Below are 19,713 nucleotides of genomic sequence, written 5' to 3' on the forward strand. Positions count from 1 at the left end.
GCAGAACTATGGTATCCAGACCTTCAGAGCGTACCCAGGGAAGACTCCTTCCTCCCACTCGAGAACAGACTAGACAAACGATGTGTGAGGTGGCGGGTGGGATGGGTGGGAGCGGGATGTGACTAAAAAGACCCAAGACCCTCCTGAGGGAGGAACTCGGAGCATCTTTCCTCTTCTCCCCACTTCCAAAGCCTGGATTCTAATCCGTGGGGCACCTGTGGCGCCCCTACCCAGCCTCACACACCCACCCGGAGGCACAGGCAAAAATCAAACCGTGGTTCTTAATGCCCAGATGCTCACTTTTCTTAAGCTTCTGTAGGACTTTTCCAGCGCTCCTCTCCTCGATAGGGGCTAGGGTTGGATGGGGGGACTGAAGCAAGAGTGGTGGAGGTCCTGACGCGAGGTGACAGCTTGCCTTTTCCCACTTCGACAGTTGCCCTCGGTTTGTTTCCAAAGGTTCCTCCACCCACTTAAGCGTTTCTGAGGAATCCGAACCCCGTGTGTTCCTCTGCGGGCGAATTCCTTTTACCCAATTGTGGGAGGGAGATTCACAACCCTGCTGCAAGAGGGACGGGAGGGGGAGGAGAGGGAGAAGCAGGACGGAAAGCCTGGGAGGGAACGAGGGGCGGGGGATGAGAGCAGGGGGGACGGAGCATGGGGAGGGGGTGAAAAAAGCGTTTTCACTCTTTGTCACGCTTGAATTGGGGGCGGAGGAAAAAAGAAACCCACTGCGGGATGCTATAAAAAGCAAAGGGGGCGGCAGAGAGGGAACAGAGAGAGTGAGACCGAGCCGAGCCTAACGCCGGCTAGCAGCGCATCTCTGAGTCCCTGGCAGAGGGTGGCTGCCCCCTGTGAACCCGGGGACAACATTTCAGCGCGACTGTGATTGTGCACACTGAGGACCTCGTCCGGCCACGGACCTCAAGGGTCAGTCTCGGTGGCAGATTCTGATCCCCCATTCTAGCGTCTGCTAACCTTCAAAAGGAGGACTCGTGTCCTGAAAAGTTTGAACATAAAGGGTGGGAAGGAAAGGAGAGGAGGGAAAAGCGACTGAAGACGAAGGAGAAGGAACTAGGGTGGATCTCCCGAGCAATTAAGAGAAGGATTGGACCGCGCAGATTCGGGCGGGACCAAGGAGGTGCGGGGCAAGGAGCGACGCAAGCGGTGCGGGCAGCCGGGCTGGGTCTTCTTGCACCTCGAGTCACGCCTCCTTGGCCGAGCAGGCGCCCCGCCTTTGACTGCTTCCAGTTATTGCTGAGCTTCCTGCCCTGGTGGAGAGTGGGTCTCGCTTGGGTCGCGCTCGTGCTCCTGGTCCGAGGAGTGAGACTGAGTTCACGCTGCCCTGGGCTCCCGAAGCCAGGAGGGGTTGGGGGAACAGATCTGCGAGTCCCCGCGCCCGAGTGAGGGGCCCGGTATTGGGTCTTGGGCTTTGCGTCTTCCCAGGGACCCCTCTTCAGGAGATGGCCGCACTGATGCGGGGCAAGGACTCGTCCTACTGCCTGCTCCTACTGGCTGCGGTGCTGATGGTGGAGAGCTCACAGCTCGGCAACTCGCGGGCTAAACTCAACTCCATCAAGTCCTCTCTGGGCGGGGAGACGCCTGCCCAGGCTGCCAATCGATCTGCGGGCATATACCAAGGACTGGCTTTCGGCGGCAGTAAGAAGGGCAAAAACCTGGGGCAGGTAGGCAAACCTCCCAAACACATTCTTCAGCCAGGAGAGGTAGGGACCAGTGCTGTTGCGCGCGCCGTTGGCCTTTGAGCCCTGCGACCTTCCCAGCGCGCCGCCAGGTGTGGCGCGCGCCGCAGCTGAGGAGGGGTTCCCAGAAGCGTGTCTGCGCTAGCTGGGGTGGCTGGGTGGTTGTGGGTCATGCACAGCGCGGAAGGGCGGTTCAGGGTTCTGTCTCACCTTTGCTTTGAGACGTGGGCATGTACCCAGGTCTAGTAAGTTCTCATGGAGGAAAGTGGTCAGAATGGTGCTTCTCCAGATTTAACACGGTGATGACGATGATGAAGATGACCTAGCAGTTACTATGTGCCAGGCGCTGATAATACGCGTTTCACGTATATTCGCTCTTTTAATCCTCACAAGAACTCTGTGAGCTAGGCGCTGTTACTTCCCCTGTTTAAAAATGAAGAAACGGAGGCACGGAGATTGAGTGACCTGTCCAAGGCACACGGCTAGTATGTGGCAGAGAGGGATTTCAATTTCGACCACAACTATTACATTCTTGCAGTCTGAAAGAGCATTTCCCCTCTTTCTGGTTCTCCTTCCCTCCCAAGCCCTTTCTCCTTTCAAAGAAGTAAAGACACAGACAGAAAACAGCTCCAGTAGACGCACATTTTTCACTTATGTAGAACTGTAAATAAATCATCCGGAGGAAGCAAAATAATGAGGTGACAATAACGGTGTCATAGGCGCCAGCGATAGGGGCGTCGGCGACAGAGCAAGGCGGACACCAGAGGCGTTTCTGCGAGAGGGAACTTTCCGCCAGCGTCTCACAGAGAGACAGACTGACAGACAGGCACATGCAAACAGTTACACAAACAGACACAGAGAGACGCACACTCAGCGCCCGCTGTGATCAGAACGCAGCGGCCAAGATAGGGGGCCTGATGTGCCCAGGGAACAGCGACAGCTCCCCCTTCCGCTCCTTTTGCGGGAAGCCAAAATCTAAAAGCCAATTTGCCAAATAGCACACGAAACTCGCACAACACAAGTGCTACCCCCTGCGGCCGCCGTGTCCCACGGACCCTGGGTTTCCTTGTTTCCTCCAGGAGCCTGCGGCCGCGCGCTCTGTGCGCTCTTGGTGTCCTCCAGCCACCTCCTAAGTCCTCAGGCGGGCGGAGGATAAACGGTGGCAGCGCCTATCAGTCCTAGATGAACAGCAAAGGAAGACTCAGGTCCCGGCTTGGCCTCCTACTGCCCTCTGGAGGGGGCATTTTTGTTTGTTTCTCAGTTCAAGAATGCTACCCAGGCTTTGAAATGTCAACATTTTCAGCTGTCCTCCCAAAGAACTATAAAGTTCTCAAATTCAGGATTTTTTTTTTTAAGGTCTCAAGGAAAATAAGAAAACCTACATGCTACATGCTGTATGCATATACATATCCTTTGCATGTACTCACACACATTGCACATATCTAAACTTAACTAATTTCCAATCTCTTCCTCTCTCCTTGGAAACACACTGAATTTTTTTAATAGGATTGGAACTAACATTCTAGTAGAAGTCAGTCCATCATGAGCAGGAGTAAAGATTAGAAAGAATGTTCTCCTTCAAATCATATAGATCCTTCTCTAACTACTGACTTCTGACTTCAATCAGCCTTAGATTCCACATTATCAGTTGATTAAGAGAGCTTAATGTTTATTTTGGCTAAGGCCAGAGGGATGAAACCAATGATCTCTGAGGTTTGTTTTGATTCTAATCCATGTATATTCTGTGAGTTTCTGTAAAGCACTTTTTGTTTCTGTCACACAATTGGTCCCCACACCTGATGTTCCTCAGTCTTCTCATCAGCCACATCAGCACTGTCCTTTAACTGACCTTGGTATTTCCCTGAGTAGACTGAGGGATGCACCACAGAACTTCACTTATCTTTTATGTTTTAATAGTGCTTCTTTACAGACTTAGGTATAAAATAAGTATGCTTAATATTCTATCTCTCCAAATATCTACTTAATTATGCTTCTTAAAAAGTTTGCAACTTTACTTACATCACCTCAAATTGAGTATTTACTTATTTATTTCACGAATGAGATGAGTTTCTGATTGTGATATGCTCTTCATGACTTAGAGACTCTACAAAATACATTTCATTGTATTTACTACCAGAAGTACCAGATCCTTAAAATGTGACACTGGGTTGTGCGAACATAGTAACAGGTGATAGTAAATTAGAACAGTTGAAAAGCTGGAAGATAGGTGGAAAATGGAAATATTATCTTTTTGCCTTCTCCTTAGTTAACAGGTGACCTAGATTGTGTGTAGTTGTGAAGAAGCAAATAGAAAAGCCTCTTTCTTTGGAGTAGAAAGAGGGGAATTGCTTGAATGTTTATGGTCTCTTTATTTTTATATCACATGAAATATGTAGTCATCAAAATTCTTAACACTTCCATTTAGAATAATGAAATGGAAATTAGAAAGACTAAGATAATACACATTTTACTTCCGTTTACGGAGAAAAACTTTAGAATTGAAATGTAGCTGAGTTGAATTTTTATCCATCATGAAATAAAAATTTGATCGAGAATAGAGGGCTAAAGTGTTAACTGACCAACCTAGCCAATTATGTAGCTTTATCCTGGGTCTAATAAGTCTACTCTTCTTATCCTTGATTGATGATGTTGAAATATGCATTTCAGGGATACAGGAACAAGAAACTGTGAGGGAGCAACTTTGAGTTGGGAGGTTAGAAATTAAGTCTTTGGTCACCCTTTCTTTAAATAGAAATTCAATAATTGTCTATCAGATTTTTCTGATTCACTTTAATAATATAAAATAGTATATATACACATATATGTGTATATTTATCACTGACTAAGAAATTATTAAATAAATTTACTAACTCATTAATCTACGAAAGTGAAAACAAGACTAAAGAGAGCACCAAGTTTGTCTGGATTTATCATAGCCTGCATCCATAGGAAGAGAAACATTTATATTCATAGGAATTCTACTTATTCTACAGGCATGGTGGATTATTTGTAAATGGCCCCTGAAACATGTGCCCTTAAATTTTAGGAAAGATTTAGAGAGCCCGAGAGAAAACATACAGTCCTCTAGAGTGTTACAATTCTCATTCTTAGGTTTGCCCTCAAAGACACAGCTGTGGCACATGATGGAAACTTGCATAGAAAATTGAAGTGTGGTAGTATTCAGATGAATGATACAGAAATAGCAAAAATGATTTTGTTGAATTACTCACATGAAAGCTTTAATTTGACTTTCCATTTGCAGCTATTGCTGAGGTGTCTTAAATGGTAGTGTTGTTATGTACATGAATTCAGGACAAATTGAATCGCAAGACTTACTAAGCTAATCACACATGCGCACATACCCAATTTAAGCCAGATTTTTTAATATCAGTGTGGGTAAGTGAATTTTGATTAAGTACACTATTACTTGACATCATCTCTAGAATTTGAGCTATCGACTTTTACAGGCTACTTAGAAAACAAATTTAAAAAAACAATTTTAAAAATCAATTTACCTATGCAATTAATTATTTTATTGTGACTGAAAATCCTCTCGGATTTGTGTTTATAATTGCTTCTTTTAATCTTTAACCTTTTTTATGACAAATAGATGAGTTTTATTTGAATGTAATGCTGTAGCATTTTGCAATATTTTTAAAGTGATGAGTAGAACAGTGATAATTATATTTTAAATGCAGATAGGCTCCCGGGCGTGTGTCTCTCAAAAGAAATTGAGATATATTTAACATGAATTCTGATTCCATGATATTCTATTATAACTTGGATATGAAAGAATGGTTTGGTGAAGTTATGTTGTATGAAAAGAATGCTTGAAACTTGAGGGAGTCAGTTCAAGGATATTAATATTTGTACGCTGCATTTTTTAAATAATATTACTCTATTTCTACAAGAAGATAGCCATGAAAATTCTCACTGAAATAAGCCATATGCTCTATTTTCTACTCTTGATCTATTTATTCTCTCTCTGAAATTTTCCATGGCAATTTTTTAACCCCAACCCAACTTGCCCCTGCCACAGAGTAAATATCTAGTATTTCCTCTCAACATCAAACAAAGCTAAATGTAAGTGGGAAAGCAAATGGTTTTTAAAATTAAGTTTTCCAAAGTAATTAAAAGGATGTTGGAATGATCCACATTAAAGTTCTTCTTCATGCATCATGAATAATAGAGAATTGATAGTTGATACAAGTGGAAAATTACCTCATGAAGAATAAGAAAATCATTTTAATGATAATCTAAGTATGAGCATCCATCATTTTATTTTTGTGTTAGACTAGAGAAAGCATAAGGACAAGGTTACTTAAACTCATTCCAGCTGTGACTCTGACCCTGCCACAGTCTGTTAGAATTCTTCTCTGATGCAAAATTTTGCCCTTCTATGTCTTCCCAGGATGTTGCAAATATCATAGTTGTGAAAGTGGAGAGAGCAGTACAATAGAAGGATAACTGGTGTATCCTCTTCTAGGAGAATATTGAGACTCTCCCTTTCCCGAAACAATCATTTAAAATGAAAGATAAAATCATCTGTTAATTTTAGAAGTCATTTATAATATTTTAATCTATTTACCATTTTAGACTCCAGTCATTTGTGGCCGTTCATTTTCTGATATGGATGAAACATTGAACATGAATTAAAATCTTATTTCTGCCTTTGCCCCCTCATTGCCCTTTAAAGTCGTTTTACTTCATCATACCTCTATTTACTTGTATTCATCTATGAAAAGAATATAAATAAGCCTCCTTCTAGTTTTTTTATCTGATTAGTAAAAAGTTTGCGGGATATTTATGTCTGACTCATCTTATTACTAATTGTTTTTTAAAATCCGAAGCAAATTCAAAAGGAAATGAATTAATATTAATTAATAGATTGTTTTTTGCATTGAGTTGCAGTGTTTTAGCATTATATAGAAAGAGATTAAATATAAAATGTATAATGAGAATTTAGTATGAGTAAGCCAAGCAAGGTGCAATTTCCTTTTTCTCGTCTATCCTCGTCAGGGACTAGAACACGGCAAAATATTTTCTGTAATTGTTGGGTTTTGTTAGGACAAATATAAACCATTTACTCAAAGATAGAAGTTAATTAATTTAAAATATGTAAGGTGTTTTTTTGTGTGCGTGATATGAACATCTGTCTACCGAAAGAAAAGTCACGATCCCAATATTTCAAAAGATGACTTCCCAATGAGTGTCTAATGTTAATAATTTTGGGTTACTGCCCACTTATATTGATTGAATCCAATGATGAGAGATCATGAATAACACTAACGTCTAATCAGATGTCAAGCAAGAAAATCCATCCAAAAAACCTTTTTCTATGTAAAGGTAATTTGAACCAGCAAAACGTTTAAGGCACAGGAATTTCAATATCCTATTCCAAATTGTTGTATTTTAACTTCAGGGATTAATTTATGTAGCCCTAAAAAGAGAATTATTATTCTAATACTTATTTCACAACCACTGATCCTTTATAGCAGATTATATTTGGGGGCTCTAAATATTAGTTTTGATTTATCCATGTGCTCTAAATAAATAAATGCAGAAATAAAATCGGGTAAAGCACAAACGGAATGAAAAAAAATTTTAATCTTACTTATCTCTGCTGTACAGTCAAATAAAAAGGACAAATATGCATCAGATTTCCGTTAAACTATATTAACAGTGCTTTATTTTATTGGTTGATTCCATCAATGAATTATAATCTGGTACATAGATTAACTTAAATTTAAATATTTCATAATCATAAAACATTGTAACTATCCCTACCCTGTGAAAACAAAGAAAATAAATTAGGGAATAAGTACATTAAATGGCAACACAAATTAAAACATTACACTGAAAAATGTCTTCTTAAAGAGACAGTTCTATGCAAACTCTTCCTGAGACATTTCAGTTTTTCATATTATCTTTTATGACTTAGAATAAGAATGCTCTTTCTTCTCAGGACTGGAGGAAGTGAATGATAGTCAGAACGCATTATTTCCCTAAATTGGCTTGCAAGTTAAATTATAATAACATGTTAAATTATAGTGAGTTACCGTTTAATGATTATTTACTGCTCTAAATGCTTCACTTGAATTAAGTCTTTTAACCCTCTCAGCAGACCTTTGAAGTAGGTCCTAGGATCATCCTGATTTTATAAATAACTAAATATTTTGTAAGTGATGCAGCATTGATTTTTCTGAGACACAGAAAGGTTAAGAAAATTGCATACGTCACACAGCAGGATGTGGAGTAAACTAAAATGCAAATTTAAGCAATCTGAAGTTGGAACCTGCTTATCTAACCTTACTTATCTAAGCTAGCAGATTATAGTAGGGTTGTTGTGGATTTAAGTGGGAAACTGAATCTTTTTACTTTCTCCTTTATATTTTCCAATGTCCTTATATTTTCCAGCATAATCATAGCATCATTAAAAGTCACAACAGAATCCACACCCTCAGTTGCTGCCAGCTATTACACTGAGCAGTCCAAAGGATTCATCGCTTCATGGATACAAAGTCAGGCACATAGCAGCATATTATTTTCAGCCTTGCTATGGGATCTTGACTGTCATCAAGGAATGCACCCATGCTCACACATTCATATACACATGTATGCATACACCTTTCTTTTTTCTACTCTTCCCCATTAAATCATGGTGTGGGCCCAAGTAGAAGGGGATGCTGTTGGGATAAACCTTATTTTCCCTTCTCTCCTCATGGCAGTGACCACACACTCCCCAGTGCCAACTTCCCCACATCTGGGTGCCCCCACAGACCCATTGACAGAAGCAAGGCAGAGGACTTCTCAATGGCCACTCTATTACGGCTTCAAATCAGTTTGGCTGGCACCCCTCAACTCAATCCAGTTCAGAAAGGGGAAAATTGTCTGGATTTAGAGTTTGCATTTGCTTTCACTTTTCCCTCTACTTTTGACCCTTCCTTTCTCTTTCAGAGAATCAAATGATGAGCACTACAGCACTACCATTTCTAATGAGTTTCAATTAGGACTCACCACTGACTAGCTTAATTAATGTCTTTCGAAAAGTCACTTAATTGCTCTGCTCCCTTATCCCCTCATCTGTAATATGGGGTTAACAATAACAATAACCATAACGTTAATATTTTTTTACTGTGCAACTGTGAGTATCACTTGAAATAACATGCCCGAAAAACTTTGGAAGAAGAAAATGCTGTATGTTATTGTGATGTCATGATTGCTACTGTCACTGCAGAGTAAGATAAGTGCTTGTGCACTGAATGGGAAGTGGCTGCTTAAATCTTCCCACAGAGCTGGGCAGGGGTGACTAAACTAATGCATATGATACACATGAAGGAAGCAAATGAACTTGAGCACACCAAGTCCACACAGTGCGAAACAAAACAAAGCAAGTTAAACATATATGCATGCGGCATTTTCTGTTTTGCATGTTATCCTTAAGAGGGATGGTAAGTCAGCGTTGTCTGGTAGAAAGAAAGCAAATTGCACCTAATTAGTGAAATTATGGAGAGAACACAGAACCAAGTGTATCCCAGACATTAGTAATATAACCACAATAAATGGAGTTGCTAACATAAAAGAATATTAGGTCTTTAGCCACAGGAACCAAAGTAATTTAACAACATATTAGAATCTCCTGCCAATAGCATTTGTTTAATATTCTCCAAAGTAAAATAGCCCCTGCAAAGACTAGATTCCTGATAGTTCCTGCATGCACAGTGCCTGGGGTCCAGCTATCTTGCTGGGAATTTGGAAGGCTGATGACTCTCTTAAACTGTCAGTGGCTATAACTGTCTCCTCTAGAAGAACTAAGAACTTGGTACTTGCTATTTCCATTCCATTCCTTTTGCTTTCTTTTTTTATGTCTTATTTGATTTTTTTTTCATTCAGATAATTTGGATATATTTCAATGTTAAATCAAGAGTTAAGCTCAAATCACGGAAGCATGTGGTCAATTTATTTGACATATTTAAAATATGCTGTTTGCCAATAAGTATTTCTACCTGGTAATGGACTCAAATCCTCATTCAATTGAAAAGGCAGGGTGAAAAGTGCCATTTAAAACCAATGGAATTGACACCTCACATTCAAATAATGGTCTTCATTTACTCATTTTAACATCTCTTGATCCAACCCTTTGCAATTTGGCTCAGACATTGCATTATTTTGTATCTTGAAATGCAAAATCTTTTTTATAGTAATCATTCTCTGAACTCAGTACTCTCTTGTATATTCCTTGCACTTTTTTTCCTCCTTGCTTATGTACTCTGCATTATTTCTGTTCTCCTCTTTGGCTCATTCCTCCTCTTTGCCTTTCAAACTTCTACCCAGAAATGTGGGCATTTCCTCAGATTCTGCCTTCTGTCCTCTTGTTTTTCTATACTACTTTCTTTCCATTACTGAAATTTTTTGCTTCTTTGAATTCGTATTTCTCATATTAGCTTGTTCACACTCCTGATGCCCATAGTCTGCTCAAATATTTTGGAAGTCGGCAAGGAACAAATAAAACTTCACATTAAACTTTTTACATGTAAGTTGAAATTGTCAGGGGTAAGACAACACGATTTTTAAAGTTTACTCATGGCTATCAAAATATCCTCAGTTAAACTAAATCAGGCCACAGGAATCAAGTCAGATTGCCCAGAATTCTTCTCATGCTCTGGTCTCTGGGGAAAGGAAGCTGTATGGGTTTGTATCAGAACAGGTGCCCTTTATGTCTATAACCCTCCTTAGAATTTAAATGGTCTTCAATTTCTTTCTGTATTATGGGCCTGATTTTGAAGAGATTTGTATCTGATTAGAATGTGCAATTACCTATGGATTATGCTTATAAAACATTATATAAATATACACGTATTTTAAAATAATATTCAATATTTTTGGAGCTCATACATCTTGAACTATATATTAAAGAGTAAATTGTTCTACTATTTGCTCTTTTATAAATGCCTAGTTGTTAAGTTTTAATGTGAAAAGTCTCCTCATATTTATTTTCAAACTGATAAACCCTTATCAAGCAGGGTGGAACATCAGGTATAAGGAATAGACAACCGGCTACAGAGAGTTCAGAAGATGATACCGAATAAAAGACTTTGGATTTCAAAAGACACATTAATGTGATATTTAATAACTGAATAAGAGAATTATTCAAATGTGCTTAAGCATTATTATTCAGAATGGCAAGTTTTATAGAAAGAACCAGGAAAACGTCAGGAAACCAGACTGGAAGATGTTCCATGATCTGCCCAATGTACTACAGATAGTCAGGATTTTCACCAAAACTTGGATCATCTGATTCCAAATAATCAAAAGCGATTCTTTCTGTTAAATTTATAATAACAAATTTTCATAGAAGAAATAAATTCATTTGTCTTGAATGGATGAGAAAGTTGGTAAGGGAAAAATTATATTAGAGAGCTCTTTCTCAGCTCTACACTTGTGTAAATCAGATGCATTATCAAAGAAGACAATATCATGATGTGTTAGCATTTAAACAAAATTAATGAAAGGAAGTGGCTTGTATGGTTTTGCTTGGTTTTCTGGTCATGATACTGTAATGGCATGATTAGCAAGAAAGCTGGCTGGAGAGGTATATAGTGGAAGAGGAGAAGCAAATCAAAGAAGAGAGGAAAGCAATGGTGGACTGCTGAGACAGTTTGACCTTTCCCTAAACATTTTCTAGGATGGATACTTATGGCTTTTAAAACTTTCCTGACAGTGTTCTACAGAAAGAAATACATTTTATACTGTGATCTAGTACTCACACGCAAGCATTTACACATGTACTTTTCTGAAACAAAAGTTTCAAACAGAACAAAACAAAACCTATAAGAATGGGTAATGCAATGTGATATTTCATATTTTAGCTCTTTCCCCTGTTCTGCTCTGTGCTATTCTATTTGGTTCTATTCTTTCTTTTTTTTTTTTTTAAATACTGGTCGTGACTCATTGAATTCATTGAACAAAAAACTGTGGTTTGAAAAGCACTGATCCAATAGACTATTGCTCATGCTCTGACTGGTTAGAAAATCAGCAGTGTTTCAGGAAGACTTTGTCTTTGAATCAGCCCTACTGGGGGTTGTTAGAGAGTGGAGATGTGCGGATCTCCAGGAGAGAAATGTCCACCATCTCAGCTCTCTCCCACTTTCCCCTCGGCGACTGCATGCCAGCCTCTAGCCTACACATGTTGGGCCTTCTTCCCAGAGGATGTGCTTAACCTTTTCCTTCTATTTCCCAGGAGTAAAATAGAAATAGCTATGGTGCATTTGCTATTTTGAAGGTTCAGGTATGTTTAATCTGAATCTGTTATCCCACATTGATATATATATATATATATATATACACAAAGCAAAGAAAGAAAAAAGCAATAATTTTCAAAGCGCACTTCAACTTCAACAAGTACTTACAGAACAGATCCTAGAGTTTGCCATGGGCTACCTACCATTCCATTTCAGATTTTTCCTTCTAGCTGCTCCAAAAGACTGGCAACCAGAGGAATATTAATATAGTGATTCAGCAACCATATTCATTCATTAAATCCCATTTTCTCTGTTATACCTCCTCCTCCTTTAATCCTTTTCCCACTCTATAGGGATCTTTGGGGAATGCTTGTTATGATTTTTCATGTTGAGAAAGGGTGTCCACACTGAAGGATATGAGGATATAATTGCTAAACCTGGAGAGGCTGGTCGTTCTGGGTTTCAGGATTTATCTGACCTATGAACCCTCTGAGAAGTATATGTACCAGGAAGACAAACCTAGTGCTTGAAGCCTTTATAAAGTCTCAGTTTGAGCCCTAAGGTGTTCTTAACAGACAACAGGAGTGATGCTGGTTGGGGGTCAGCAAACCATGACAATTTGCTCTATCTAATCGAAGCTTACGTAAGTGCAGTCATTTAAACTTTCTTGGCCACTGATGCCTTATTTTCTTACACTTCTTTTTCCCCTTTGGTCAGGAATGCATTGTCGATCCCACAGTACAAGGGATCATTCCTAGGAATCCTGCCCCATATCGTCAGGGGGTTTTCACCCCAGAATGGCTAGGACTATGTAGGGCGGAGGACAACGATTTTCCTTGCAGAGTTGGGCTTAGAGAGAGAGAGAGAGAGAGAGAGGCTGCATTTGAGCATTAAGAGACTTTCCATCTTTTTGTTGTTGAGTTGAAAGGGTTTTTTTTATATTTTGGATAATTGAGCCCTGTATGAGTTTCCTACCTGCTGAAACAAATGCCATGCAATGGGTTAGCTTAACAACAAGAATTCATTGACCCATAGTTTCAGAGGTTAGAAGGCTTACTTCCTCTGGGGGTCAGTATCTTCTCATGGTGGGTAATCTTTGGAATCCTTGGTTTTCCAGTTACATGGCGATTTATACTGTGGTATCTTCTCCTTTCTCTTCTGAGTTCTATAGACTTCCAGCTTTGGCTGCTTCCAATGATTTCTGTTTCTGTTTCCAATAAGCTTTGTGTCTAAGGACTGCAAATATTGGATTAAGACCCACACTCATTCCCTTTGGGCACACATTAACTAAAAACATCTTCAAAGGTCTTATTTACAAATGGGTTTGCATCCAAAGGCCCAGGGGTGGGGACCTGAGCATGCATTTTGTGGGGGACATCATTATATCTTCAATAGGCCTTTACCTGCTACATGCTTTTATTTAATACCTTCAAGCTTTAGTTTTCTCATCAGCAACATGGTAATATAATAAAAGGACGTTTTCCTCCTTCTTGCATGTTTATCTGCATCAATGTCATCAGAAGTGTTTTAGGGAAAACAAATTTAAGACCTTTCCAACCTGACTTTACAGACCTTTCCAACCTGACTTTACAGGTTGGAAACAGATTTACAATAAGAATCATCCCAAAATTAGCTAATCAAATTGGGTTTTATGATTCTGGAATCACAAATTCAGTTTCTGTTTTGCTGGATGACAGAGAGACTAAAGGTGGCAGATGCTTTTTTTAGTTCATTTTCTTGTTTGGTTATTTCGTTTGATTTTTGGGAATATCTTCAAAATGTCAATATCACCTGTAATAATTTTATACTTTTGATTAACGCTTCTTTTTTTTTTTATCCCTGTGAAGGACAAACAGCTCTTCTCTGTGATGTTAGAATATCCTGTATGTGACATCTAAGCAAAGCCCTATAACATTTAATTCTGATCATTTCTGAGTATGCTGCTATTTATATATATTTTTTCAAACGTCTTGGAAAGGCATGATGAGGGGCAACAGTAACTTAGAGGGGGATCCTCATAGAAATCAGTGCATTGTTAAAGCGCCAAAACTAGATTTGAGGGTTTTAGTTTGGACACATTATGAGTTATGGGCTTCAGAGTGGATGAAGATCAGAGAAAAATTCAATTATAAATTCAAGTTGTGTGGGTGTGAAACCACGTGGACTGGAACAGAGCAAACACATTCTGTCAATAACTTTTCAAAAAGAAAAGTGGATATTTTACAAGGCTGTTGAAAATATATTCTCATATTTCTAAGCTCTCATTTCCCAGAAAGCAATGTAATCACTCCAACTATTGATGCTGCATGCACAGGAATTTCAGAGTGGTAAAAGTGAATATACATATGAAAATATGGTAAAAATTCTGTTCAGAGAACAAATCTGACTATTTTTTTAAGCTACAATAGTTTTCCAAAATAAATGAATCATCCTAATTTAGCCAGCTCTGAATACGATTTTTGACTTCCAGTCTCCTTGGTATATGAGCAAAAGTAATGAGTTTGTAAAGCATTATGATTTTTAATAGACTGAATAAAACTTAATGATTATATATGGCAAATCTACAAAGTAGATTATAGCTGCAAAAGTGAAACAAATGAGAAAAAGAAGTGTGACAAATGGTTATAGACTATTAATTAGATAAGTAGATACTTGGGGATAAGATCTCTATATCCATCTTCCAAGGGTTGCATTCACTTAGATGTCTGACAGGCAAATCAAATTCAATATGTCCAAAAGTAAACCCAATATTTATTTTTCTCAGACTTGTTTCCCCTTTTCTATCCCATAACACAGTCATTAACATCATCCCCTGCTTTAGTTTCCTGTGCTCAAGCAAATATCATGAAATGAGTTGGGTTATGTAATGGGAATTTATTCGCTGTTGGTTTGAAGCAGGGAAAAGTCTAATTCTAGACATCATCAAGGTGATGCCATCTTCCTGAAGACTGTGGCATTCTGTGGCTGCTGCTTGTGGCTCTTGGTCCTTAGTTTGTCACATGGCAGGGTACTTGGTGGTGTCTCCTGGTCTCTCCTTTCTTTTTCAATGATGTTCAGCTTCTTGCTTCCTATGACTTTCCCTATGTCTGAATTTTATTCCACTTATAAAGGACTCCAGTAATAGGATTAAGACCTACCCTAACTGAAGTGGGCCACACCTTCACTGAAGTAGCCTCATCAAAAGGTTCTACTTACAAAGGATTTACCCATGGGAATTAATTAAATTTAAGAACATGTTTTTCTGGGGTACGTGCAACTTCAAACCACCATATGATCACACCATTTGGCCAAGGCAGAAACAGCATAAGCTTCTTTCTTTCTGTCCCTTTTAAGCAATTATTCTCTAAACTATAGGTTTCTATTTCATTGATAGTGATCTCTTTTGATGCTTCATTGTTGTCCCAACTATCATTGCCTTCATTCAGCCTGTCATCATTTCTCAAAGGACTATTCACTATTGTCAAAGTTTTGTACTTCTCCAAACCATCTTCCACATTACTTGTAAAGTGAGCTTTCTAAAAAAATGAAAATCTAGTCATGCATTGTACATCATATGTCCATTTTCTACAACATGAAGAGTAAACTACTGAACATGACACATAATGTCATGAATTATTTGCTTCCTTACTGGTTTTTTTTTTTTCTGCATCAGATCACATAGTTGATGAGGGACAGAGAAAGGATTTTAAGCCAGGCAAGTTTACTTGCGTCTGTATGCTTAATCGGCATGTTATGCTATTGCTTTATATAGGCTGAAGGTCAGAGAAAGTGGCTAGACATTTCATTGATAGGTTTCAAAATTCAGATGTGATTCCAATTCTCCTAGTAGGTCAGTCAATTTGCTAATTGATTATTTATTTTTTAGGTGTGTTAGATGCTATGCTCTCAGTCAACAGACATTTACTATACATATATACTAAGCTGGGTCCTTGGATATAGATATAACCGTAAAAACAAATGCAGTGTATTTGAAGAATCTAGTTCAAATGTTAAGGTTCAAAAAAGGTCCCAGAATTTAATTCATGCTTCTATTTATAACACAGTATTAGAGCTGAACAACTTGATGAATTTTCCTTTATACAAAGATGTCTAAGGATGAATATTTGTATTGTATCTCTTAATTATGTGGCTAATTTTAATGATGTAAAGAATGGGAAATCCCTCTTTCTGCTATAAGCAGAGCATAAATAAGAAAAGATTTTATATGAATTTGCACATAATAATCTTTCCACAATGACAGAAAATGTAATGAAGTTACTCATTCTTCATTCTTCACAGATTATACTCTGTTTTCATTGATGGACAGTCGATGGAACTTGAGAGAGTTCACTGAGAGCTGACTTAAGAGAGTGAGATCATTTCAGCAAATTGTCAAGAAATGGTCTGATAATGTTGGACATTATGACAATAATGTTCAGAAGTGGTATCTGTTTTCCTTATTCAAAAAATTTAAGAAGGAATAAAAGTTTGATTCTTTTCTTTCATAAATGCTTCTCTGCTCCCTGAGGAAGTATGACGCTGATTCTATAGCTTACAAAGCACCAAAGAAGCAATAGTAGGGAGAGGTAGGCTCATAGGGAATTAGAAGTATGGTAAAAATTAACAAAGCAGCTTTTACTATGCGAGAATGTAGGAGTCATTGGTGATTTCAGAATGGGACCATGAAAGGCAGCGTGATCAGCAAAGGGGACAAATCTTACTACAGGAAAGGCAGAGAAACAGAATATGTGCTGAAATGTACCAAAAAAAGAAAACTGATAAATAGATTGGCAAGTTTAAAATGATACTGTTTTTTTTATTTGGCATGGGCAGGCACTGGGAATCGAACTCGGGTCTCTGGCATGGCAGGCAAGGACTTTGCCTGCTGAGCCATCATGGCCTGCCCTGATATTGATTTTTTAAACAAGCACACTTAAACATTATTTTTCCAAATTAGTCACTGCAGAAAACTCATTCCCTTGATATTGTCATTTAGATCATACTTCTTCAACTAACTTCAGGACTGGTTTAACTGTTTATTTTATTTATTTTGGTTACCATACAGTATTCTTACTTTCAAAAGTTTGTTTACTTTGGTTAGCATACAGTATTCAAAATACTTGTGTCTGAGTATCTTTCTGTTATTTTCAAAAAACTAAACACCCCACAAAAGTGAGGAAGTAAAAAAACTGTGTTACTATTTTTGAAATATTCCAAAACTATTTTGAATCATGGAAGCAATATTGTGGTTATAATTATAAGTCTCTCAGTGTGGAGAGCTTTACGGTGGAAAAGCCTCACTCAGGTCTAAAAAGTCTGATAATTAACAACGACAAAATAGATGTCATGTTAACTTGTGATTAAATCTTTCCATTAGAAGAACCTGGTTAGAATTTACATAATATGGTTGTTATCTCCTAGAGAATCATGGTGTTCAGGAAGCAATTAATGAATGAAGGCGAGCAACAAGTTCTCCACCCAAAACCCACTCTTTTCCCAAAAAAGCAGGCAGGAACAAATCATCCCCAGTGAAATTCCCTAGAGTCCAGTCTGGGGACACATGTTACTTCATGTGTAGCTTGTTAGTCAAAATGTGCCTGCTGAGGCAAACAAACTTGTCAAAAGTTTTTGTTGTTGTTGTTGTTGTTTTAATGCAAACATATCCTATTCAAATTTCAAAGTAGAGGCTAAACTGCCTCATTCAGTACAAATGTTTTCACAATTGTTCAATGAACACAGTAGTTCCAAAATGTTCTTTGGAAATCATAAATGTCCTTGCTTGTCTTTTTGCCCTGCTATCTTCCCAACAGCATTCAGAGGGAATTGGCTTTTTTTTGGGTGGGAGTTGGTGCATGGTCTGGAAATAGAACCCGGGTCTCCCACATGGAAGACGGGCATTCAAACCATGGAACTACCTGTGTACCCCTGGAATTGGCTTTTGTATAAGAAAAATCCTCTTGAAATTACATTTCTGAGGGGGTCTTAGCTACAGCATTGCAACTAGAACTAAATTCTAGTCTCTGTTGGTTCTCATTGTTAAAATCACAAGTGACCAAAATTCAAGTCTTATGCCACAGCTACCCTAGTGATTGATTGCTAATTGGATTGGAGGATGTACTGTAAGTTTTCCCATTAGGAAATTCAAGTTTTCAACACAGAAGAGTAGCTATGTTTGAGGACCTGGAGCTTAGAAAATTAAGCAAGTCCTAAAAATGTAACTCTGGGTCTTAATAGACTTCAATAAAATATAGTGATGTCATGTAACCCAACCTCAACAATATTTGGTTTTTAAAAGTACATTTCCAGAAGAGTCAGAGACTATCTGGAGAGGATGCTCTGGGGGTGGCATCTAGACACTCTGAATTTTCAAAGACTTTTCAAAATCTCCTAAGAAATTAAAGCACAGTGGTCGAAATGGACAAAAGATTGATTTTGTCTATGCTACCAGACTTGAGAATTATGAAATCAATGAAAAGCCCCTAGCAATCATGATTAGTGAGATTTTATGTAAAGATTTCAAAGAGTGACATTCTGCAGATGAGATTCATGGAAAGGAAGTAGTATAAGATAATTTTGCTTTGCTGAGTTAGGTGTAGAGACCATTTAAATTTTTGGTTTTCAGTGCTTAAAAACATTGCCTATTACCTCTGGAAATACAGCTGACAGCTACCTGTGACTTAGTCAGAAAAATAATCAAGCAGGATAAATAGACTTACCTTCAAATCACAATCATTGCCTATCCATGAATAACCTAGACTATTTAATATTTCTATATATATATATATCTGGAAACAAAAGTTCTTGCTTCTCAAACCAAAATTACCATAATCTACAAGGTATTAAGATGAAAATCTCCATTAGATGCATAAAGAATATTTTAAACACCGGATAATTACTAATGGTTACTGAAAGGTAACAGACTGCCAAACAAGGGCATAGAGACAGTTCGTAGGAAATTCAGTCCCCAACAATTACAAGGAAGTTAATATTGGCTTATAGTCTTCTAGATAGCAGTTTAGTGAGAAAAAAAAGGCGGTTAATACTATTTGTTCTATAGATTCAGAATTGTCTGCCATTCTGATCATAGTTTCTTTGATCATCAGGACATCCGGGTATGGGCTGAATGTGTCATACTTTAGTTGGGCAAGAGTAGAGCAATATCCCCGTGCTGTTTTTATTGTTGCAAGCCCAGCAACAGGATCATGGAGAATTTTTGGAATGTGCACATGCTTAACACCTGGAATTTTCTGAAAGTTATAGTCATACTTCACAAGTCAGCAGAATGAAAAGCCAAAAGCTGATCTGAAGGAGAACTTCTGAGGCAATTCTTCTGGAGCTAGCAATATAGTCTACTTGTCATCTCTCAGATATAATCCTTTAATCCTTTCTTCCTAAAATTGTTTATTTTAAAATGTGAGAAAGGCTAAGGATGTCACAGCCGAGCTGTGGGCTTTCTCTTCAAAGAATCCCATCCTTAAAACCCATCCTCAGCAAAGCAGTTGGCATTTCATGTGCCACGCAGATGGTGTCCTGTGGCTCTGGCCAGCCCCATGCACAGCTGGGCCTATCTGGCACACAGGTGTTCTGATTTGGACCATCTTGAAATTCTGACACCACTCTCCTCCATTGGAAAGTAGGACTTGACCAAGCTACTTCTCAAGGACTGACAGATATACTGTTGTCCTAACAATAACTGACTGTGATAACAATAATGTTATCACAAAGCACTGACTAATGTGATAACATAACCCTCTAACTTAGGTTTAGCTGAGATGAAGGGGTTAAGGTTTGTTCTA

The 19,713-nt window shown here is 38.5% G+C and overlaps 1 protein-coding gene across 1 annotated transcript in view; it reads left to right on the forward strand.

Moving 5' to 3' along the window:
• The first annotated feature begins 784 nt into the window (after nucleotides 1–784).
• The window catches only part of DKK2 (dickkopf Wnt signaling pathway inhibitor 2), a 112,308-nt gene continuing 93,379 nt past the window's right edge, over nucleotides 785–19,713 (forward strand). The window contains exon 1 of the mRNA XM_077142616.1: nucleotides 785–1,682. Coding sequence (XP_076998731.1) covers nucleotides 1,461–1,682 — 222 coding nt within the window. The 5' untranslated portion in view covers nucleotides 785–1,460. The remainder of the gene's footprint in view (nucleotides 1,683–19,713) is intronic.

This window comes from Tamandua tetradactyla, chromosome 24 (genome assembly GCF_023851605.1).
Source record: "Tamandua tetradactyla isolate mTamTet1 chromosome 24, mTamTet1.pri, whole genome shotgun sequence".
NCBI classification, from domain to species: Eukaryota; Metazoa; Chordata; class Mammalia; order Pilosa; family Myrmecophagidae; genus Tamandua; species Tamandua tetradactyla.